Here is a 24,131-nt window from a genome sequence, read left to right as displayed (position 1 = left end):
CCCTCCCACTTGCATGAAGCCGGGGGCGTCTCCTGCTCACAACAAGGGGACTCAGGTGGGCCCACCAAGCTCCCACAGGTTTCCAGATGGGAATCCAGCGCCTTCCATGGGTGCCCTTCCCTGTCAAGGCAGACACTGAGGGCTTGGCCTCTATGCTCCAGCTCCTGGTGAGCAGGGGAACCTCAGCTCTGGCTACACAGCATTAATAAGGCCAAGCCAACTCCAGCTGATGCTCCTCTCTGCAACTGAAACCCAAGGAAGTGCTGAGTAAGGACACCGCTGCCCTCTTGTGGCCATGCCTGGGCATGACTGCTGTCCTCCGGGCCTCCAGAGGCTTCTCTCTGATTCCCCTCCTCCTAGAAAGCAATGGGGGCCAGACAGGGTGGGCATCATCTCACCCGCCTATCACCAAGGCCAGCGCTTCAGCTGCAGAAAGCAAACGGGAAGGCTGGATCTGTCCGACGTCAGATCTGAGAGGAAGGAAGAAGGTCTCGGGCCCACAGGTGAGGCCTAGTCTGTGTTACCCAGAATGCTGGAATGTTGGGAGCAACTCGGTGGTTTCCATGGAAACAGCCTAATCGATCAACACTAGACAGGGTGGTTTGAAAATCTGGAGGATTTATTTCTCGGGAAGGTCCACAGCAACTGGCAGGCACTCCCCTCCCCTGTTCCCAGGAGGTTCTCGCTCCTCTGGTGAGAGATCCCCTCTCTTCTCAGAAGTGCCCCTGGGGAGACTGGGATGTGGAGAGAAACCACACACAACACTCCAGAGCCTTAAAAAATACAGCCACAACGACCTCCCCCACGCGAGGACACACATAGAAAATAAACACGTATAAAAGAGGCCAGCCCCACCCCAGCCAGGACCACCCAGAGCTAAATCGACGGAAGTGCCGACGGCCAAGACGCGGCCCTGGCTTCAGAGAGGGCACCCAGGAGGCGGGCAGGGGACCTCTCCCTGGAGCTCAGGACAAGGTGCCAAGGAACAAATAAATAAATAAATAAAGCCCTAAGAGTGTGGGCTGAGGCTTGGGGCCCCCGGGGGCGTCTTCCCTGAAGAGCAGATCCAGTGACCAGCAGAAAGAGAGAAGAGGGAAAACACCATCACAAAGCCGCACCCACCCGGCCTACAGAGCCGGCATCCTCAGATCCCAGAAGGGCCCCACCCAGGACCCAGCTCTGGAGGACGGAGGGGTGAGCTGGGGAGCCTCCTGGGCCAGGGAGGCCACCCGTGCTCCTGCCTTCATCCCGACCATCTCCACGAGCCGGGGCTAGAGCTGTCTCCAGCGTGGGCTCCCCACCAGGAAAGCTCTCTTCGGCCTTCCTGACCCCAGGCGTCTGCTGGGAGAAGTTCTGCTGTGACTGTAAACAGTCCATCCGGGTCCTTAGCTCCGCGTGGCCACAGGCATCTCCCCAACCTCCTGCGGGAGATACACTCAACGCTCCCTTCAGCCCAACAAGGAAAAGGCATCAGACAGAAGAAGCACACACAGAGAAGGGGGCAGAAGTCGCCAGGACAGACAGTTTGGGCAGGAGGTCAAACTGGACACGTGAAGACGCCCCACAGACTCAGGAGCCCCAGGGTCCCCCCTGGAGCAGCAGGGGCCAGTGGGGAGCTGGGGGGAGCACGGGGCCCTCAGCTGGGCAGCAGCACGTGCTCTAGGAGGTAGGTGAGGGAGTCCCAGTGCTTCCAGAGCAGAAGGAGGACGAGGGCCAGGAGGGCGGTACTGGAGACGCGCAGGCGGGTCTTCATGAGCGGTGTGATGAAGCTGGCGACGGTGGACACGAAGACCAGCAGCACGGCCATGAGCGCCAGGATCACGTTGATGAACTTGCCCAGCAGGGCCCGCGCGTTGGCGTTCTCCACGCCCTCCAGCTGCACCACCTGCTGCTGCTGCTGCTGGAGCTCCAGCTTGGTGACCCGGGTCAGGCAGGACTCCACGGCCTCCTGCAGGGGCACAGGGCGGGTGAGCTTAGGATGGGGAGACCTCCGGTCCGAACCCCACCTGCCCCTCGGGAGGTGACAATGCTCAGGGCGCACCCCTCCGGAGGGTGGTCAGCTGCAGCTAGGGGCCCTGGTCCTTTAATGCTTACTATTTGGAGAGGCTGAGGGGAAGTGGAAGTCTTGATTAAGGGGAAGGGGCGGAAGCAGCCCACTCCCAGCTTCCTCTCGGGGCCATAGTACCTGGATGTCCCGGGCCCTCTCGTAGGACTGGTAGGCCACTTTCTCCTCCATGCTGGCCAGCTCCTGCTTCAGGTTGGTCATCTCGTTCTGGTGAAGTTCGGTCAGGTCGTTGAGCTGTTCCTCCAGCCGCTCGTACCTGCAGGAGGGAAAACACATGACACCAGCCCTGGCTCCCCGTCTCCCAGCTCCTCCCCAGGGTCAAGGTCACTCATTCTCAACAATGACTCAGTCCACCCCGTGTGTCCAGCCCTGTCCGATTTTAACAGCAACAAGAAAGCGACTATGTACACAGCAGGCTTCCCAGGCGGCGCTAGTGGTAAAGAACCCGCCTGCCGGTGCGGGAGACATAAGAGACGTGGGTTCAACCCCTGGGTCGGGAAGATCCCCTGGAGAAGGAAATGGCAACCTACTCCTGTACTCTTGCCTGGAGAATCCCATGGACAGAGGAGCCTGGTACCCCGTAAGGTCGCAGAGTTGGGCACAACTGAAGTGACTTAGCACACACATGTATACACACAGCCCTTCTTAGAGGTGGGCTCTGTGGTAGGCACTTTATCCACATTGCCTCCTGGGGTCCTCCTCACAAATCTTCGGATAAGGACTAGCGCCATCTGCACGTTACAGACGAGAAGACTGAGGCCAGAGGCGCTGGGGACCGCCTGAGAGCACGGAGGTCACGGGAGGGGGTCGGGGCCTGACTGCCCACAGCCTGGGCCCTGGGCCTGGGCTAAGGTGCTCCCCTGGGGACAGGGACACAGACGCACAGTCCCTGTCCCAAAGGCACAGATATCAGAGGACGACTGTTACGTGGGGGTACTGAGTTTTCAGGCAGGTTTCTCCCCCCATTTTCCAAACCTTCTTCAAATATGTCAAGGAGGAAAAGTGCTCTATCTAAAGAGCAACTCTCCAAGGATCCCAAGGAACAAAAGCAGAGCCAGCAGAGGGAGGGGGTGGGGGCTCCAGCTGACCCCAGGCTGGCTCGGGAGCTCTGGCCTGATGTTCACACGGACCGGACCGCACCGGACACCTGCACAGGGCGCCGTCCTCACAAACCCTGTGAGCTGGGATTCGCGTTATTCCCACTTCACAGAGGAGGACCCCAGGTGCAGACAGCAAGTACTTTGTCCAAGGTAAAGAGTGGAAGAGTAGAGCTGGGATCCAAACCCAGGGAACCTGGCTCTGGGGTCAGTGCTCTTAGCCAGAGTCTCTCCAGATAAGAAGCTGGCCCCTGCCTCGGTTTCCCCTTTTGTACAACCACCATGTAATCAAGTAGGGATGCCACAACGCTTCTTCCAGAGGCCCCGTCATCCTATCTTCCAATCGCCCTGGAAGCGGGTGGAAGGCTCCTCGGGGGCCTCCTCCTGGCCCCTTCCAGCAGCCCAGGGCTCTGGGAGATGCTGCGTCTGCTTCCACCACCGAACCTGAAATTCGGCCCCTCTCACAGGCGGGGCGGGGCGGGGCGGGGCGGCGCACCCACCTGTAGCGCTCCTCCTGCAGGCACTGGGTCATGTAGGTGTAGTCCCTCTGCAGCTGCGCCTTCAGGTCCTCCATTGAGTCCTCTAGGTGTGACTGGCCCTCCTTGATCTCCCGCAGCTCTTCCAGCACAGCGTCCACGTTGCCAGGGGCCCCGTACAGCTGGCCGGATTTGGGGCTCCCCGGCGCGGCGGCGGCGGGCCCAGCCCCAGAGTTGCTGCCCGCACCCGCTGAGCTGGCGCTGGCGCTGGAGCACTCGTCGTCGCTGGCGTACTTGGGGCTGGACACGAGCGTGGCGCTGCCGCTCAGCGCCCGGGCCGCCTCCTCGGGCGGCCCGTCGTCCAGGGGGTCCTTCAGGTGCGCGATGTTGTCGGCGCTGCCGAACTTGTTCCGGATGAGGCTGGCGAACTCCCGGGGCTTGGATACCACGGCGGAGTGCGTAGCCTGCGAGAGGCCCGAGAGGCTGCCCTTGACGCCCTCCACCACGCCACCCCCGAAGCCGCTGATGCCCGCGCGCACGTTGGCGCCCACGTCCTTGAGGCCCTGCTGCATGTCCCGCAGCACGTCCTTGGGCTGCCGCGACGGCCCGTTCTGCTCGATCTCCCTCAGGCGCCGGCGGTAGTGCTCCAGCTTCTTGTGCAGCTGGGCGATGGTCTGCGCCGACTTCTGGTTCTTCTTCTCGAACACCTGCTTGATGCGAGACGCCTGCTGCTTGTCGGCGTTGTTGGCCAGCTTCAGGTACTCCGCCACGTTGTCGTCCCGCGCCTCCTGCTCAATCTTGATCTGCTCCGTGATCTTCAGGATCTTCTGGTGCAGGTGCTCGATGGCCGCCTTGGTCCGCTGGGGGTCCGGGGCCCCGTCTGGCACGTCCAAGCTGATGGGGCCATCGGCGTCACCATGGCCAGGGCCGCCGGCAAGGTTCAGGGCCAGGAAGTCCCCCTTGTCGACCTGGGGAGGAAGGCAAAGGAAGCTGCAGTCCATCAGGAAACCGAGGGAAGGGGGGCCCACAGGAGGCTCTCCTGGGTCCCCGGAGCCTCTGGACTTGGTTTCACTCTCTGGAAAATGGACGCAGGAGGAATAGGAAATTTTTAAGGAAGGAGTCCAAGAGAGTCCCAGCAGTGACAACAGAATCCCCTCCCGCTGTCATTTATGAAGGGCGTGCACACCTGCCCCCTGCCTGATCCCTACAATGTCCCTGCCATGCAGTTAGGCAGACCTGCGCCTCCTTTGGCGCAGAGAGTTCAAGCAAGTTGGCTGCGGATAAACAGCTACAGGAAGACAGAACCAGCAGCCCAGGATTCTTGCTGCCCCATCACATGGACCAAGCAGGCCTGAGGCTTCACCGTTATTCCAGGTTATTTCTCAAGGAGCAGACACACCGTTCCTCTGGACTCAAGTGTCCACAAGGCTCCTGCCTGGAGCAGGCCTCCCTCTCAGGCTGACCGGAGCCTCACTCGGGCCCCGAGCAGGCCTCCCTCTCAGGCTGACCGGAGCCTCACTTGGGAAGCACCCCCACTTTCCCATGTGGGCTTCCCGGGTGTGGCTCAGCAGGCCGCCCAGCTCTGCGGACACCTCTCCCCGTTCTGCCCTTACCTTGCTGCTCCCTGGAGTCGTCAGCAGCCTCTTGCGCTTCATGGTGGCGGGGGCGCCTGGGCCCGCCCTGTCCCGCAGGAGCAGACGAGGAGCACACCCCCCTGCCTGCCAGTGGGGTCTCAGGGGGCTCGGGTCCCAGAAGGCACCCACAGGGCGAGGGACGCGGGGCCCAGGCGAGGGGCCTGGGGACACCTGCCGCCCAGCGTGGAAGGAGCTGATTGGGCAGCAGGGAGCGGACAGTGCCTTTTCCTCTCCGGCAGGCGGGCTCCCTGGGTGCATCAGGGCAGCACAAAGAGAGGAGCCCAGAGACGGAGACAAGATGGGGAGGTGGAGCAAGGGGCAGGAAGGGGCACAGAGGATGGGCGAGGGGGAGACAGGCTGGAGGGAAACAGGCAGGCCTGGAGCCCCACTCTCCAGGGCCGGACCCCCCTCGGCCTGCTGCAGGACCTCGGTCCACAGCCGAGTCCCCAAGTGTCTTATCACCATGCAGCAACGGAAGCAGCAGGAAATGGCTCAACCCCATGTATTTTTACACACAGCACACCCCAGGACGGCGGCCGGGTCAGGTCGTTCGCTCTCTATGCGTATGTTGTGGTGGGGGCAGGATGAGGTATACGTGGGGGAAGGGGTTAAACACAGACAAAGCGGCCCCTTCAGCTCACGCAACGGAAGCAGCCCGTGCCAATTACAGGCAGAAGTCACTGGGCTCCATTTCTCGCAAGGTACAAAGTTATTGGAAAACACCATGCAAAACAACAGCCCTGCCAAACTCAGGAGCCAGGGGAGGGTGGCTCCCCTGTGGGCTTCCTCTCCAGCCTTTCCAGGTCATGGTACCACTGGGGATGCTGGGAACAATACCATCCCTTCCCATCCCTCCTAAAGTCGGGACTTTCCTCGTGTCCCCATGCCCTCTGCCAGGTGCTGGTATCTTCATGACTTTGTACACCAGACGAGCCCACACTGATCCCAAGGACCACTCACTGCATCACACGGACTTCAGACAGCATCCTGCAGTTAAACTCCTTCCACCTGTGCTGTTCCCTACAGTGATGGCAAACAGCCAGCCTCTGGACTTTCCTGATCCTCGGTCTTCCCCCCTGTAAAATGGGGACACTCGTATCTCTTCTCAGGCCTCTGGTGAGGGGCATGCCACGTGATGTCCAAGGGCACTTGGCATAGTGTGGGCACACAGAGGTACTCATCTGTGCTGGCTGGGTCTGGCAGCACAACTTTGTGTGGTAGAGGAAATGAAGTTAAATTATTTAAAAGATGATACCAAAAAACTCACTCATCATTGAAACTATGAGACAAAATTAAATTCTACATGCAACACAAGTTTTAATACTAACTCGTTATTGATTGGGGGATTTTTGCAGAAACTAATGCCTGTGCCTGGCAATTTGCTGCACAGTGATATTGAAACCTCTCTGGTCAATAACATTCAGGTAAAAAAGATGTTGAAAGTGTTAGTCACGCAGTTGTGTCCAACTCTTTGCAACCCCATGGACTGTAGCCTGCCAGGCTCCTCTGTCCATGGAATTCTTCAGGCAAGAATACTGGAGAGGGTAGCGATCCCCTTCTCCAGGGGATCTTCCTGACCCAGGGATCAAACCCAGGTCTCCTATATCGCAGGCAGATTCTTTACCACCTGAGCCACCAGGGAAGACAGCACAGGCAAAGCTATGGTTTTTCCAGTGGTCATGTATTGATGTGAGAGCTGGACCCTAAAGAAGGCTGAGTGCCAAAGAATTGATGCTTTTGAACTGTGGTGTTAGAGAAGATTCTTGAGAATCCCTTGGACTGCAAGGAGATCCAACCAGTTAATCCTAAAGGAAATCAGTTCTGAATATTCATTGGAAGGACTGATGCTGAAGCTGAAACTCCACTACTTTGGCCGCTTGACATGAAGAGCCGACTCATTAGAAAAGACCCTGATGCTGGGAAAGATTCAGGCCAGGAGGAGAAGGGGACAACAGAGGATGAGATGGTTGGATGGCATCACTGTCTCAATGGACATGAGTTTGAGAAAATTTCTGGGAGACAGTGAAGGACAGGGAAGCCTGGTGTGCTGCAGTCCATGGGATCGCAAAGAGTTGGACACGATGTAGCGACTTAACAACAGCCAAAGATGTATTCATACGTCTCTGGTCAAGAATGTGTTAAAGAATTTGACCCCTTTATAAGGCCACTTTCCAAAGGTGCTTTCCAAAGAGACTCAACACTTTTTCTCTCTTCCGCTCTCTTCACAGGAGAAAGAACAGCCAGAAACGATTGTGATCTGGCTGCCTCTCTGGCTGGTGCTCAGCTGGGCCCTGGGCTTGTCTTTATAAAGAGGAGCGCGTCAATCCACCCACTGGAGGAGTGTGGGAAGACCTAATGAGACAAGGACTCAAAAAGCCTGCGAAAAGCAGAAGTTCTTGGGATTACAAGGGAGTGTAAGACGGCAAATTCCCTGCCTGTCCTGGCTCCAGCCTGGCAGCTCTGAGCCTTTTACCCCTCAATCTGGCGGCTGTCTAGCTTACAAGTAGAAAAGCAGAGTTGAAATTGGCTGTGAAATCCCCGTGAATGAGAGGACAGACACTCCAGGAAACCAGCAGGGCTTGGTGGTGAGCTCCTCCTCACCAGCCGGCCCTCTTCTCTGCTGTGGGGCTCAGACTCAAGCCTGGGGGTCCTGCAGCAGGGCCCCAGCTCCCTCCTGCCCCTCCACTGAGGTCTACAATGCCTGCAGCCTCTGGTCACCTCAGGTTACAGAACACCCCACTTTCTTCCTCTGTCTCCCCCGAGGGAGGCAAGTAGGAAGTTCTCCACTCCCTCACGTCCCCCAAGCCGCAACACCCTTTTAGGACTAAAGAAAAACAGGGTCCCCAGGGAAAGAGAGCCAAGGAGGCTGCAGACAGACGGGCAGAGGCTCAGAGAAGGATTATGGTTTAACAAAGGAAGGAAAATTAGAGCGTTAGGAGGAAAAGATGAGAAAGCTGTTAAGAGGGCTGCAACAAGCAGCCCTGGAGGAGAATGAGATTTGCCCACAAAAAGTGAAGAAGAATGGCAACGAGACAGGATGCAGGACCCACTCAGGCCACTAGAAAGGGCACAAAGAATGCAAGCGGACACCGGCTTAGAGCGCTGGCTCTGTCCCCCACCAGCGGTTTGCCTTCGGATATGTCATTAACTTTCCTGGGACTCAGCTTTCTCGTCTAGGAAAAGAAGGGGTAATTCTACCCACATCGACAGATTGTCAGGGGAATGAAACGAGACTGTGAGGACAATGGCTGGGGCACAGCCTTGGGGCACAGAGACAAGCCGCAGGCAACTGACAACACACAGCCGCCAGGACAGCTGCAGTTTAAAAAGGGAGATAACCAGGCTTGCCGAGGATATGGGGAAATCAGAACCTTCGTACCATGCTGGTAGGAATGCAAAGTGGTGCATCCACTGTGGAACACAGTTTGGAGGTTCCTCAAAAAGTTAAACACAGACTTATCATATGACCCAGCAACTCCACTCCTAGCTACACCCGCAAGGAATTGAAGGTGGGTATTTAAACACACACTGGTGCACATGGGTTCCCAGAAGCACTGTTTACCATAGCCAGAGGCTGGTGGACACAAGTCAAACGTCCACTGATCACTGGTAAGCAAAACTCGTACAGTCACACCATGGAATATCACTTGATTGTACAAAGAATGAAGAAGGACTGACATACGCCACACCACGGATGAACCTCAGGAACACCAAGTAAAAGGAAATAGGCACTAAGGGTCATATTCCTTTTATATGAAATGTCCAGAATAGTTAAACTCTTCATGACAGAAGGCGGATCAACGGCTGCCAGGGGCTGGGGAAGGGAGAAATGGGGAGCGGCCGCTTAACGGGTCCGGGATTCCTCTGGGGATGATGAAAGGGCTCTGGCGCTGGACAGAGGGGACGGGGCGGCACAGCCTGGGTGTGCGAGGCCTGGTCCTAGCCTGCCGGCCTGCGCTGCAGGTCCAGCCCATGTCCTGTTACAGAGCGGGTGGCAGGAGGGCGTCAGGCTCCTTCCTCTTACAGCCACATTCTGAACATGGCAGAAGCTCTAACTCCCTCAAAAGAGGAGCAATCCAGATCACCGAGCTCCAGGTCGCTAGCAGGAGAAAACTCCCAGGGCCCACCGGCCCCGGAGCACGGCGCTGGGTGGGCTACACGGGCCCCAGCCCTCTGTCCAGGTCCAGCCACCGGCACCAAGGCCTCCTCTCCCCACTGTCCCATCTAAGAGGCCGGACGCTCTGCAGGTACCTGGCCCCACGATGAATCCCTGAGCGCCGTCGGGTACGGGGAAAGTTCTAAGAAGAGGTGAACCATAGAGGGTGAGCCTGCTTCTTCCATGACCCCTATCCACACAAGGCGGCCAGGAGGCTACCAGCAGGCAGTGGTGCTCCCTGCTCAGGGTGACCAACAGCCAGGGCTGAGGCCACAGACACCAAGGTCCCAGAACTGCTGATGAACATTCTGGAAGAGCCAAAGTGGGGGCACTGCCTGCGTCTGGGATACAACTCTCCCCACTCGTCTCCTTGCTCTGGTGAGACCCCTCCACACACCCCCGAGAGCACCCTCATACAAGGCTTCACAGCGCCTCAGACTCTCCTCCCTGCCCCCTTCCAGCAGCACCCAGTGAAGCCAGATCAGGCGCTCCGCCAGATTACAGGGCTCCCGGCCCAGGATCCCCGGGGCCTCCCAAGACCCCCAGCTCCTCCGGGGCCTGAGCTCACGTCCTCGGGTTAACCCCACTGGACACGGGTCTTCCTCCCACACGCTAGCCCAGCAGCCTGGGTCTCTGAGGCTCTCATGAAGCCCGTCCGTGCAGAGGGAAAGGGCACTAGCGTGTCAGGGGTCGGTTTCCCCAGCAACAGTACATCATGAACATTCTTCAGGATGGACCACATACGCAGTCACACCTGCAAGGCGTGCGTGCTCCACACCTGCGCTCCCAGGTTCCCAGGGCAGCACAGAGCTCCCCGCTGCGACGCCCCTTCTCTGGGGACAACAGCCCTGCCTACATTTACAGAGTGCTCCCGGCTTACAAAGGGGTCCCCAGAGCAGGCTGACACAGAAGTTGGGGCCTTCCTGTTCTAGCTCCCTGTTCAGGAATCGAAAAGCCAATGCTAAGGTCTCTTTTAGGGAAAAAAAGGGGGGAAAAGCATTGGGGCTCCTCTGCTTCCCTTTAGTAGGTCAGGGTGGCCCCGACATCCTGGGCCAGGTGGCCTGTGGTCCCCTTCCAGGGTGGAGAGCAATGGAGTCAGGCGTCCATCCCATCTTGTCCGTGGGTCTGGCCAGGCGGGCTGAGCCCACGCAGGGTACCACCTCTGGGCAAGGCCTGGGCAGCAGAGGCCAACAGCCCCGCAGGCAAGGGTAACGGGGCTGTGGGCCAGGGTGACTCAGCAGAGATGCCTCCATCTGCTGACTTCTGGCCCCGTGACTGTGATCTGAGCACCTTTCTCAGTAGAGCACGCGGATTCCTCTTCCACTGGCTCCCCGAGGGAAAGGGAGGGGAGTCAGGCTGGGGTGGAGAGGGGCAGTCATGGCCGGCTAACACCCCTCTGCCCAAACAGGCAGGTGCCCCTGTGATGAAGCTGGGAGGGAGGCAACCTGACGTCTCCCATCCCAACCTGACGCTCGGGCCAGAACGGGCTGGGAGGAGGACGCCAACACTGGGCCCTGAGTCGGCGGCTGGCCCGTTCTCCAGGATCAGCAAGCGTGGCTTGCGGGCTTTCTCCTGCTGCTAGGGACAGGCAGGCGTGTGAGGCCACTCACCCCAGCTCTGGAGCATAATGACCGCCAGCCCAAGCCAGTGGGGGAGGGCCGGGAAGGCAAGAGCGAGGAGGGGAGGGAACCACCTTCCGCTGGCGCCTGGGAGCCGAAGCGGCTCCACTCCCACGGGCAGGGAGGCCAGTGTTTCGATAAACGGGCACACGAGGAGGAGCGCACACACGCACCTGGGTCTGGAGAAGAGGAGGATGAAAAACTCCTGCAGTGAGGCCCCAGGGATTCGAGGGTGCGCGCCAAGGGGGGCTGGCTCCTGATGCAGTGCCCCGTCCTCCTGACACCCCGCCCTCAGCGGATTAACCAGGAGCTTTACCCTGCCGCCAGGGACTGCAGGGCCAAGTCCACACAGACGGGGAGACTCACTGCCTCCCCGTTCCGTGCAGTACCCACGGCCTCCAGGCAGCAGGCATTGAGGCTTTGATCAGCCTTCCCCAGCAGCCCACGGGCGCCTGCCCACCCTGGTCCTAGGGGCAACTCTGCCTGGCAGAATGTCATGGCTCTCACCCAGCCATGGGATGCCAGTCCTTTCCTTGAGGCCCACCCCCGGCTCTGGTCGGAACCACACCCTCAGCTTAGCGGCCTCCTTTCAGCACTGCTGAGCACAATGGCCTTCTGTCCAGCAGGCGGCCTGCGATCCCCTCTGCCTGCTCACCCCTTCCGCCTAATTTCACGGCGGCTCCTGTGGCCTGAGCGGAGTAACACACGCTGCTGGTTTCTGCAGGGCTCTGTGCCAGAGTCCCCTCCCCCAACCCCAGGGGCCTTCCAGCGTCCAGCGGCCCAAGCGTTGAGGCCTGCTGGTCAGCCTTGTCCCCCTCCCATCTTTCTCACACAGACACTAGAGGAAAGGGGCTGTACCCCGAGAGAATGTGGGGAACCCGACTCATCTGACAAACTGCGTCTCTCCCGCCCCTGCCCCTGCCAGGGCCTCACCTGTGTGGGCATTGCTTCCCACAGCCGGGCTGGCGACGGGGTGCCAGGGGCTCTGAGGGCCCAGCCTTCTGCAGGCAGTGCCAGGCCCCCAGGGTCACAGTCCCGGGGCAGCACTGGGCTGGCCAAGGGAAGCCGGGCTCTGCGAGCAGGTGTCCCGGAGCTCCCGGGCTCTGCACCCGCCATCTCCAGTCTGAGGCCAGGCCTGGGGATTAGGGGCGGATTGCTCAGGGACATCCCCCCCGCCCTGGGGCTCATGGCTGCTCCTTCCCATCTGGGAGGAGGAAGGGAGATCACAGAGCAGAGCGGGGGCACTGAGCTCTGATGAGGGGCCCCCTCCACACCGCCCATCCCGAGGCCAGCTGTTGCCACTCTGAGTCCAACGTGCAGGAGGACATCTGGGTGTGACCCACAGCAACTCCTGCCTGGAAGCAGGTTACACGAGCACGTGGTGACGCGGTTCCTGCATCTTTCACCCGCCCAGACGCATGCTCAGCCTCTCCCACCTCTCATGGGAGAGAGACCCTCTCATGGGTGCAGACGCTTCTCGCCCTCAGAAAGCCCTGACAAACAGGCACGGCACCACTGATTCCCTTCATCAGCCTCAGAATAGAAGTGCACCTCCTAGCCAGGCTTCCGGGATGGAGGCAAGCTCTTCAAAGCCATAAAGGCTGGAGCCTGGAAGGGACTCCCTGACAGATCCCAACATGGCCGGGTCAGCCTGAGGTCCTCTGCACCTCTCCCTGTGGCCCTGCCCACAGCTGAAGGCACCCTCACTCCCCAGACATCCTTCCTAATCAAGTGGCTGTCTGACTTTCTCTTCTCTGAGGTTCTAGACATCTACTTTCTGCGCTGGACACCACTGGATTCCGCTTCCCATTCCTCACCCCACCCCCCAGCAAAAGCACCCAAGATAAAAAGATGGATGGCAAACTCACAGCCTTCTCCTCTTCCTTGGACTTCATCTTGCCAGTCCCAGCAGGAAATCCAGCAAGCGGCCAGCAGAGGGGGCCAGAGATCCACAGGTGGGGCGCACACGCCGTGAGGAGGGCACGGGGTGGCCGGCGGGGTGCAGGGTCTGCTGGGTCCAAGGACAGCCTCCAACAGCAGGATCACCAGTCAGAGATGACGCAGATTCTGTGCCCACTGGGGGCTGACGAAAGACTTGGGGCTTAAATATGAAGGATCGGCATGGATCATGCTGACGGGGCGGTCCCCGGTTCAAGAAGGTGCACCCAGATAAGGGCCCAGTGCTATCTCCAGGCCCCAATGCCAGGGCCCTCAGCCAAAACACCAAGAGCATGAGTCCCCACACCCCGGGCTGGGGGAAACCTTACAAACATTTGTGGTGGCGATGACCTGGGGTCCGCGAAGACAGGAGCCCAGCGAGGGCACAGCACACAGGTCCCAGTTTGGGGGCCAGCTTAAGTGGGAGACCCAGGTTTGATCCCTGGGTCTGGAAGGTCCCCTCGAGGAGGGCATGGCAACCCATTCCAGTGTTCTTGCCCGGAGGATCCCATAGACAGAGAAGCCTGGTGGGCTACAGTCCATGGGGTTGCAAACAGTTGGACACAACTGAGCAACTAACACTTTACTTTTTTTTCCAAGCATGTGCGTCAGGGACACACGGGGTCAGGAACACCTTCAGCAGCTCCCCTCATCTGTAAATGACCTCCCGCCTACGGCACTCGATTTTCACTTCATGCTTCTCTGGTGGCTCAGACAGTAAAGCCTGCAGTGTGGGACACCCAGGTTCAATCCCTGGATCAGGAAGATCCTCTGGAGAAGGAAATGGCAGCCCACTCCAGTACTGTTGCCTGGAGAATCCCATGGAGAGAGGGGCCTGGCGGGTTACAGTCCATGGGGTCGCAGAGTCGGACACAACCCTCTTTCTTTCTTTGGGCACTGTGCGCTGCTCCTCTTGCATAAATGAGTCGTAATGCTCTGAGACAAGCAGGGGTCAGATCTTAACTATATCTGGCCCTTCACTGTGCCTAGCATAAGACGTGTGTATAAGGACCACCTAACCTACCCCACTGAGCAGAGATGGAAGGCATGCCATCTACTGCAGTCTGTCCGAGGTAGCCCCGGAGGCAGCCTGGACTTCTCAGTCAAGACGTCCCTCCTCTGCCCGCCTCCTTTCTAGGCTCTGCCAAGCTAGTCTTTGTAGCCTTTCCTTACAAGCGTAACAGTGGGAGGGAAAAAGAAGGCAGGAGCCCAGAGGCGAGGAGGGGGCTGAGTCAGCTGAGCAATGGGGCTCTCGCGACACTGTGCAATCTCACTCCCGGCTGCTGGTGTCAGAAAGGCTCAGAAACACCAGGAAGAAGTCCCTTCCAGGCCTCACTGCACCACCAGGAAGATCCTGAGTAGGCGTCTGGCATCCCCCTGATGGGAGGCTCAGCTTGCCTGCAGGGACACCTCACCCACCAGCACAATAACTGGAGAGCGAGAGAAAGGAGGGCGGAGCTCAGGGCAAGAGAAGAGACAAACAGGAGCCGGGGGCGTCTGCCAGGCAAGCCAGCCGGGCAAGGTTCCTTTTCCTCAAGTGTCGGTTCTTGTCCTTACGTGTCAAGGATGCAGAGCTTCCTGTTCTAGGGGTGAGGAGCAGAAGCCCAGGGCACCGCGACACGGTGGGGTCCCATACCAGCTATGGGACCTGGGTCAGGTCGGTACAGGTGAGACGCAGTGTCCACAACTGCACTGGGAGAGCAAGTGGAAGCGGGGCTTGGAAAGTCCCAGCAGGAGGGAATGTGTTGCAGGAAGACATCTGGCTCCCTGGGGGGCAGACCTGTCTTTCAGTGGCAAGGCCGAGGGTCAGGTCCGAAGGCCCGAGGTAAATCCGCACCCCGCAAACTCACTCCTGCTGTGCCCTCCACAAGCCCTGTTCGCACCTCTTCACAACAGCAAGAAGAGGTGGCAGCACCCATAAAGCAGCGGCTTGGAGAAAGAAGCCTCAGGGACGAGACCGGTGGTGTCAGGAGCCGGAGGAGAGGGTGGGTGAGCTGAGCCCTGAAGCCTCTGCAGCTGAATCTGTTTTCTTAGCTGCAAAACTGTACATACGACTGTTACCTCCCAGGGCTACACTGGGGATCAAAGGGGAACATGAGTAAAAATACCTGACGCATCTTACGTTTTACTGAAATACAGGAGTCCTGAGGCCCCTTCACACGAGTATGTACACACCCCCCCCACAGTCACTCTAGGAGGTGCGTGGAAGCGTGCACTTGGGACAGACGAAGCCAGAAAGTAGTTACACGTGGAGCAAAGCTGAGAGAGGGGCAGGCGGACATGGAAGAGTTGCACTAAAGCAACAGGCCCTGTGAAGACAGGAGCCCCAAGCATCGGTCCTTGCACAGAGAGGAGGTGCCCCGGGTACCTGCCACCAACTCCTGGACACCCTGCCACCTCCTCTCTGGCCTGGCAGAGACAGGCCCCATCTGAGCGGGGCAGGGCAGTCGCTGGCCCTTTGTAGGCGTGCCTGGCTCTCTCCACTTGCCCGCATTAGCCCCAGTCCTGAGGCCACTGATGGGCTCCCATCGTCCTGGAAGGGGCCGGCCTTCCTCTGCACGCCCCGCAGGCCTCAGCCCTCTCTTTCCCTGGGTCCCCTTTAGCTTCCACTTCCTCTCATTTTCACGCTGTGCCCCCTTTTTCCTTCCATTTTTTCTTCCTTTGCCCTTACTATTTGGAGAAGGCAATAGCACCCCACTCCAGTACTCTTGCCTGGAAAATCCCATGGACGGAGGAGCCTGGTAGGCTGCAGTCCATGGGGTTGCTAAGAGTCAGACACGACTGAGCGACTTCACTTTCACTTTTCACTTTCACGCATTGGAGAAGGAAATGGCAACCCACTCCAGTGTTCTTGCCTGGAGAATCCCAGGGACGGGGGAGCCTGGTGGGCTGCCATCTACGGGGTCGAACAGAGTCGGACACGACTGAAGCGACTTAGCAGCAGCAGCAGCAGCCCTTACTATTATTCTTCAGGTTCCCCACCCCCGCCACCCAACACACACATTTTAAACCTTATTTCAAATCTTCCTACTTAGTTTTCTTTCTCTTGGGGGAAAAAACACACACCACACACACATTCTGAAGGGTGGGAAACCTGAGAAGTCATAGGCTTTGGGAGCAAAGACAAATGCTGAAGAGCAGCTAAATTTAGTCATTTCAAATACCAGGTGAGGCCTTAAAAAAAAACTTCAGGCTTCAAATGTGCTGTGAAAATCTCCCAGTTAGGATTCCTCCATAACAGGCGAGCCGCTGCTCCAGGGTCACCTCTCAGAAACGAGGGGCAGGAAGTGGTCAGTCCTCAGCGGTCCCTCCCCTAACTCTCTTACAGCCAGCCAGTCAGTGCACTTTCTTAGAAACTCAAGCCACCCAGGCGCCCTGCTTCCTCCAGGGAACACACAGGAGAAACGGGCATCTTCTTCAGGGTGAACTGGAACAACCAACGTGGGTGCACTTCCCAGGAGCACGTGGAGAGGCTCAGCCACACGAGCTGGGAAAGCAGGCCCGGAAGGCCAGGGTGGACTGCTGCTGGGCACGCAGTCCACACCGCCTCGCAGCTGCTTCCAGGGAGGGGGGACCATCTCTTCCGCCCTCAGGCTCCCGGCCTGTCTAATGCCACGGACACTCATGTTACAGAGTCCTGCTCAGGCACGGTCACGAGCCAGATGCTGGGCAGTGGAGACGACCACACACCTAAGGTCACTTTTAGGAAAATCAGAATTGGTGCCAGGAAGGTAGGAAAAAGGGATGATTCCATGCCTCCTATGGCTGCTCGACTTCCCTGGGGGAGGCGATACCGGGGACAGGCCTGGAAGAAAGTGACCCAGAGAGGAAGCAGCCTCTCCTTTTGCGGGAGTTTTGAGGAAGCAGAGCGCCCTCCACCCCACCCTACTTGCCAAGAAAAATTTAGAATGACCCCTTTCTAGAAGCAGAGGGCTGAAACACAGAACTCTCGGGGCATCCTGTTGACTCAGGGCATCAGAGTTTACCACGAACTGACGGGAATTCAGGGAGAAATGTATGTGGAAGCAAAGCAGTCTGCAAACTGCAGCGTGTTCCCCAACGCAGTGCCAGTGCCAGGAGGGCTCAAAGGGACGCGTCAAAGGCCAGGGCTGGCATGGAGTGGGGGTGCCCACAAAGCCAGCAGACAGGCACAGTGCCCAGATTATATCTGCGTCTGAAGCCGCCTTCTCAGGCACTGAAGAAACCTTATATAATGAAGTTAACATTACAGAGCACTTTCCTTTCCAGGGCAGGGTTCGCCTTTCTGGCCACCCAAAGGAGGCCTTCTGGTTACAGTATCACCTAGGATCTGGTTTAGCTTCTGCGGAGCACGCTGAATTATTCACTAATTATGGATATTGGCCCAGCTCGGGGTCCCAGTGGTGGGGCACCTGAAGAGGCTGAAAAGGACGCAGCGAGCACACTTCCCAAATCTTTGGCCTGAAGGAAGGCCAAAGAGACGAAAGACGCAGGCGCAGCAGGCTCAAACTGTGGAGGACACGGGCATAGGGGCTGCAGCAGTGGAGGGGTAGGGAGGCAGAGAACAGTCGGGCCCGCCGCCTGTCACACCCCTGGGGCCTGTCACTGGAGAGGGAAGGAGGTCAGAGAAGGCTCCTGTTCCCCGGAACTTCGCCCCTGCCCCCAGCCCCCGCTGCAGCTTGGGGGAGCCCTGGGTTCCTCGGAGCCTGGAAGGAATGCAGTGCGGTGTGTGCAGCCTCCCTGCTCCCGTTTCAGGGTCCTCTGCCCTGCAGCACAGGTAGAAAGCCTAAACTGTGCCTTTGAAGAGCAAGAAGAGGAGGAGCAGGGATCAGGTAAACAATACTGTATTTCCATTGCCTCATCTGGCACCAGAGGGGACCAGGGTCAGGTTTCGCATCCCAGGGATGGGCTGGATTCACAGAGGAATGTGCCCGGTGGCGGGGGGAGACCCGGGCCAGCTCCTGTGACCCGGCCCACACCACCAGTGCCGGCTCCCCATCAGCGGGAGCCGAAGACACAGCCTCCTCTTGCTGCTGTCGTCAGCGCAGGCGTTGGGGGCTGACACCCAAGCCCTGGGCACACCGCCCCCTGGGCACTGGGCCGGGTGCAAGGGGCTGAGGCTCCTGAGGGGGAAGGTTGGGCCTGATGGGGCCTCTGGCCTGTGTCTGAGCTGGAAGCACCTCACCCCCCTGGGGCAGGGCTTGGAGTGCCATCTAGGCATTGCCAGGTAAGCTGGATGTTATCTAGCTTCACCTCCATACCCAGGGGGGATGCTGTATTTCCAGAAGCCAGAGCTAACCTGGGGAGCGCTGGGTACTTTCTATCTGGAAAGAGTCGTGGATGTCAGTGCAGAAAAGATGACTAAAGGCTAGTTCCAGAGGCCAGCAGCCTCCTGGGCCAACTGAGCCCCAAATCCTGCTCTAAAGAGGCTGCTGCTTACAACCTTTGCTGTCAGAGCGGGGAGTACGGGGCAGAGTCCTCTGTTTTCCTGACCCCTCTCTTGACTGCAGAGGACCCCTAAAGGGCACAGGGATTTCTAAAGGAAGAATGTCTCAACTCACCAGATACCACAAACACACTGGGAGATAGGGGCTTTTAATCACTGAGACTGGAGAAGGCAATGGCACCCCACTCCAACACTCTTGCCTGGAAAATCCCATGGATGGAGGAGCCTGGTAGGCTGCAGTCCATGGGGTCGCTAAGAGTCGGAAGCAACTGAACGACTTCACTTTCACTTTTCACTTTCATGCATTGGAGAAGGAAATGGCAACCCACTCCAGTGTTCTTGCCTGGAGAATCCCAGGGACTGGGGGGCCTGGTGGGCTGCCGTCTATGGGGTCGCACAGAGTTGGACACGACTGAAGTGACTTAGCAGCAGCATGGAGGCACCGGCCTGGGCCTGGCGAGTGGCCGGCAGCCAGAGGCCGCCAGGTTGGGCTGGGTGCCCCCCATCTGAGGAGCCTCCCCACACACAGAGGAAGCAAGGACGGAAGAGGAGGTGACAGAGAGGGCAGCCGTCCTCCCAGGCACCGGTGGTGAGCTCGGGCTGGCAGACCCCGCGTGCACACAGGGACTCTGACACGGCTCTGAAGGTGGACACTCTGGTGTGGACGGGCAGGCAGATGGTGCCCTCAGCCTCTCAGGGAACCTGGCCGCTCACACATGTCAGCAGACCTTGCCGACGAACAGGCCAGCCTCCCCGCGCTTGAGGGGCATATTCGGAAACCTCTCTCAGCAGAGCGGGCCCCACCCACCTCCGAACCGGCTCCCAGCCATAAATAAACCAGGCCCCTCGACGCCTGCCAAAATCTGTCTACTTGGCAGCAGCCTAGGCCTGAGGGCGGCCCCTCACTTGGCATTCCTGCCAGTAAACAGGGTTGCTTGTTTATGCCCCTTATTTACCATGGCAGAGCGGAAATTTTGTTGTTGGATAAATCTGGCCAGAGTGTACCAAACAGGCTGTCCAGAGCTCTGGTTTACACGATGGGCGGACCCCCCAGCCTTCCCATCTGGGACCTGGAGATAACACCTCGGTGAGGTCACGGCGAAGGTCCATGACGACATCATCTCCACGCCCTCCCCACAGCGCTGGGCCTCTCTCCCACCCCACCTGCCCTCAAAGCCAGGGGCCACAGACTGGCCTGTTGCTAAAGTTCTCCGGCCAATGGGCAATCTGTGCCAGTCTCCTAAGGCTCTGGACACCCTCTGTGAGCTTCAGACACCCACCCCCCAACCTGTGCCATGCCTCGTCCTTAGGGGGACCAGCCTCTCTGCACAGACAGGGCAGGATGACCAAGGCAAGGTCAGGGCCAGGCTGGCAGAGCCGGCTGTGAGCTATGAGCATGCCAGGCTCTCCCTCTCCAGAGACCCTCCCACCGCAGCACCCAGCTCAAGCCTTCCCTGAAGCAACAGCTACGGAGAGCTTCTGAACAGGGCCAAGAGGGAAGCAATGACCCAGCCCAACTTGGGAGAAAGGGAAAACAATCTCTGACCCCTTCGACGACGAATCCACTCTCTGGAAGTCTAGGAGCAGGTTATCAAGGCAGGACAGAAGAGCTGCTGGGCTTTCCTGACAGCGCACTACATTTTCTGAGAACTGCTGCTCAGCAAAAGAGAGACTGGGAAGAGGGCTGAGACTTCCCTGCCGAGGAACCAAGCGGCCTAACTACTGCCACTGCACGCACCACTGGTGGCTCCTGCTGAAACCGCCAGGGCCTGGATTTCCAGAGGTTAAGCCCACACGCAAACGGGAACCCGATGTCACTGCCTGCTCATCTGCCGGTGGCCCAGTGCACCAATGGCGATAACTTCACGTATCTGCTTTCTAGATTATAAGAGTGGTGATCTTGCTCAGTGTCACACCAATAGTAGAAAGCAGAATGGCGAGGCTGAGGTGATAATCTGTTTCTGTTTTGAAAGGGGAATCATTTAAGGCACAATCTTGAAGTGGATCTGGAGGCAAACCACACCAGGGCTGAGCTGCCTCCTGGGACTACAAACCCCTCTCTGTGCCTCTGCTGCACCCTGCCTTCCATGGGGCTCCAGGTGCCCCACTTTCCTAGGGAGGGGCTGGGCTGAGCCTCTCAGGACAGCTGAGGAACTGAAGCTGCCTCCAGGGTGTACGGGCAATTCAACCCCTGGCAGGGCCAGCTCTGGGCTGAAAGGCAGCTGCTGGTTTCTAAACAATGGCAAGGGGTGTGGGTAGTGGGGGAGGCTTATGAATTAAAAATAGATGCTAGTAATCACCAGGGAGCTTGCAGAGAGCATGTGGGGCTGTGTTTACTAGAGAGAGAAGAATCCCTTCTATTCACGCCCAGAGACCAGGGCGGGACTACCACCAGCTTCGCACACCAGCCAAGGGCCTCTGGGTTTGAGGGAGTTGGCTGACCACGCAGGGTTCACTGACGCCTGGAAGACCCCTTTCCACAGGACGTGAAGGCATCCTCGCTTCTCAGCATCCCCCAGGGCCACACCCATTCCTAGGGGACAGTACCGGGTCAGAAGGGATGTACACAGAAGGGGAAACAGCAACCAAGAGATAAAGTCACTGTCCTTGGGAGGAGGCAACCCGCTCACCACAGGTGTTGCATAAAAGGTCCCTGGCGGTATTAGAGACTTCAGATCTGTTTGGTCTAGTGGACGAGCTAGAAACACAGGATCTAGTCGCCTCTCTGCCACAGACTAGGCAGGTGCCCTTAGGCAAGCAGCCTCCTGATTCCTCTAGACCTCAGTCTGCTCATTTATAAAATGGAGATAACAGTACTGCTCTGGCAACTTCACAGAGATGTCATCAGGATTAATCAGGCAATGGAATGGGAAAGACTAGAGATCTCTCCAAGAAAATTAGAGATACCAAGGGAACATTTCATGCAAAGATGGGCACAATAAAGGACAGAAATGGTACAGATCTAACAGAAGCAGAAGATATTAGGAAGTGGTGGCGAGAATACACAGAAGAGCTATAAAAAAAGATCTTCGTGACCCAGATACCCACAATGGTGTGATCACTCACCTAGAGCCAGACATCCTGGAATGTGAAGTCAAGTGGGCCTGAGGAAGCATCACTACAAACAAAGCTAGTGGAGGTGATGGAATTCCAGTTGAGCTATTTCAAATCCTAAAAGATGATGCTGTGAAAGTGCTGCACTCAATAGACCAGAAAATTTGAAAAACTCAGCAGTGGCCACAGGACTGGAAAAGGTCAGTTTTCATTTCAATCCCAAAGAAAGGCAATTCCAAAGACAAACTACTGCACAACTGCACTCATTTTGCATGCTAGTAAAGTAATGCTCAAAATTCTCCAAGCCTGGCTTCAACAGTAAGTGAACCAAGAACTCCCAGCTATTCAAGCTGGTTTTAGAAAAGGCAGAGGAACCAGAGATCAAATTGCCAACATCCGCTGGATCATAGAAAAAGCAAGAGAATTCCAGAATTCTACTTCTGGTAGAATCTACTTCTGTTTCATTGACTACGCTAAAACCTCTGACTGTGTGGATCACAACAAACTGTGAAAAATTCTTATAGAGATGGGAATACCAGACCACCTTACCTGTCTCCTGCAAAACCTGTTTTCAAGTCAAGAAGCAACAGTTGGAACCAGACATGGAACAACAGACTAGTTCCAAATTGAGAAAGGGAGTACATCAAGGCTGTATATTGTCACCTTGCTTATTGAACTTATATGCAGAGTATATCACGAGAAATACCAGGCTGGATGAACCACAAGCTGGAATCAAGATTGCTGGGAGAAATATCAACAACTTCAGATATGCAGATGACATCACCCTTATGACAGAAAGCGAAGAGGAACTAAAGAACCTCTTGATGAAAGTGAAAGAGGAGAGTGAAAAAGCTGGCTTAAAACTCAGCATTCAAAAAACTAAGATCATGGCATCCAGTCCCATCACTTCATGAGAAATAGATGGGGAAACAATGGAAACGGTGACAGACTTCATTTTCTTGGGCTCCAAAATCACTGCAGATGGTGACTGCAGCCTTGAAATTAAAAGATGCCTGCTCCTTGGAAGAAAAGCTATGACCAATCTAGACAGCATATTCAAAAGCAGAGACATTACACTGCTAAGAAAGGTCTGTCTAGTCAAAGCTATGGTTTTTCCAGTAGTCATGTATGGATGTGAGAGTTGGACCCTAAAGAAGGCTGAGTGCCGAAGAATTGATGCTTTTGAACTGTAGTGTTCAAAAGAAGATTCTTGAGAGTCCCTTGGACTTCAAGGAGATCCAACCAGTCCATCTTAAAGGAAATCAGTCCTGAATATTCATTGGAAGTTCTGATGTTGAAGCTGAAACTCCAATACTTGGGCACTTGATGCCAAGAGTCAACTCATTAGGAAAGACCCTGATGCTGGGAAAGATTGAGGGCGGGAGGGGAAGGGGACGACAGAGGATGAGATGGTTGGATGGCATCACCAACTCAGTGAGCATGAGTTTGACCAAGCTCCAGGGGATGGTGAAGGACGGGGAAGCCTGGCGTGCTGTAGTCCATGGGGTCACAAAGAGCTGGACAGGGCTGAGCGACTGAAGAACACAGGTGGCGAAGCTTTGGAAAGATGAACCTTCTAAATAAGGATATAAAACAGTCACAGGAATAACCATTTTCCCCATTTCCACCCTGCACCTAGGGAACCACCCCCCAGTGAGCTCACCCAAGAGTCTGCAGTCATGTCTTCCACCAGCAACAAAGAACAGAACCCTGTCTGCCTCCTGGATATCTTGGGGGCAGTGTGAAGACCAAACATGAACCTCGTGGAAAAACTACCCAGCTGATGCCCTCCCGTCCCCCTAGCTCCCTGCATTCCCACTCAGCAAACAGCAACAAACTTTGCCAGCCTCCAAAAGTGCCCGCTGTGTACCCACTCCATCTGCTCAGACAGCTTCAGGACTACAATGCCCACGTTCTCTCTCCTCGTGAAACGGCTCCAGGACCAGAGACCCTGTTTTAGGATTGTTCTAAAGGTATCCACTGACTCAGCAGCAGCAAGAGGCGGGCCTGGTGGCTGCTGCAAATAAAATACTTGCTCACTGGGAATTCTGTAGCAGTCCAGTGGTTAGGGCACGGCACTTTCACTGCCAGAGCCCAGGTTCAAGCCCCGGTGGGGGAACTAAGATACTGTAAGCTGTGCTGCATGGCCAAAAATAACCCAAAACAAACAAAAAAAACTTGCTCATGAAGGGCTGAACAACTTGGTTCCTGCTGCTAGTTCCCTCTGGGTCTCCCTTCCTTCCACAAAGCCACGTTTTCCTTGCAGCCGACACATCCAGATCTCATTCTTGGCACAGACATCTCTGCAGTTGAAACTAAGCTTGCAGATGGTTCAGGGCCATCGTTTTAAATACTCTATATGCTGACAACCCCTAAACGTCTGTCTCCAGCCTGGGTCTCTTCCCAAGACTACAGACTCCAACATCTGACTGCTTATTTGGCATGTCCACATGGATGTTTAACAATCATCTCAAACGGAACGTGTCCAAAGACTAGCTCTGATTTCTGCCCCCACAGTCCCTCTAGCTGTGCTGGCCCAACTCAGCTAATGGCAATTTCTTCTTCTCAGCAACCAGGCCAAAACTTGTGAGCCCTCTCTGCCTGCTCCCTTTCTGCCCTGCCCCGCATCCTTCAGGAACCGTTGTTGTTTGATCTCTGAGGGGAGTC

The 24,131-nt window shown here is 57.0% G+C and overlaps 1 protein-coding gene across 4 annotated transcripts in view; it reads right to left on the bottom strand.

Moving 5' to 3' along the window:
• Positions 1–598: 598 nt before the first annotated feature.
• The window catches only part of TMCC2 (transmembrane and coiled-coil domain family 2), a 37,845-nt gene continuing 14,312 nt past the window's right edge, over positions 599–24,131 (bottom strand). For 2 of the 4 annotated variants that reach the window (NM_001077135.1, XM_024976535.2), the window contains 3 exon segments: positions 599–1,948; positions 2,186–2,321; positions 3,663–4,606. In NM_001077135.1, the coding sequence (NP_001070603.1) occupies positions 1,637–1,948; positions 2,186–2,321; positions 3,663–4,606 (1,392 nt within the window). In that variant the 3' untranslated portion in view covers positions 599–1,636. 4 annotated transcript variants of the gene reach the window in all.

Source organism: Bos taurus, chromosome 16 (assembly GCF_002263795.3).
Source record: "Bos taurus isolate L1 Dominette 01449 registration number 42190680 breed Hereford chromosome 16, ARS-UCD2.0, whole genome shotgun sequence".
Taxonomy (NCBI): Eukaryota; Metazoa; Chordata; class Mammalia; order Artiodactyla; family Bovidae; genus Bos; species Bos taurus.
This window is presented reverse-complemented; position numbering and strand designations above follow the sequence as displayed.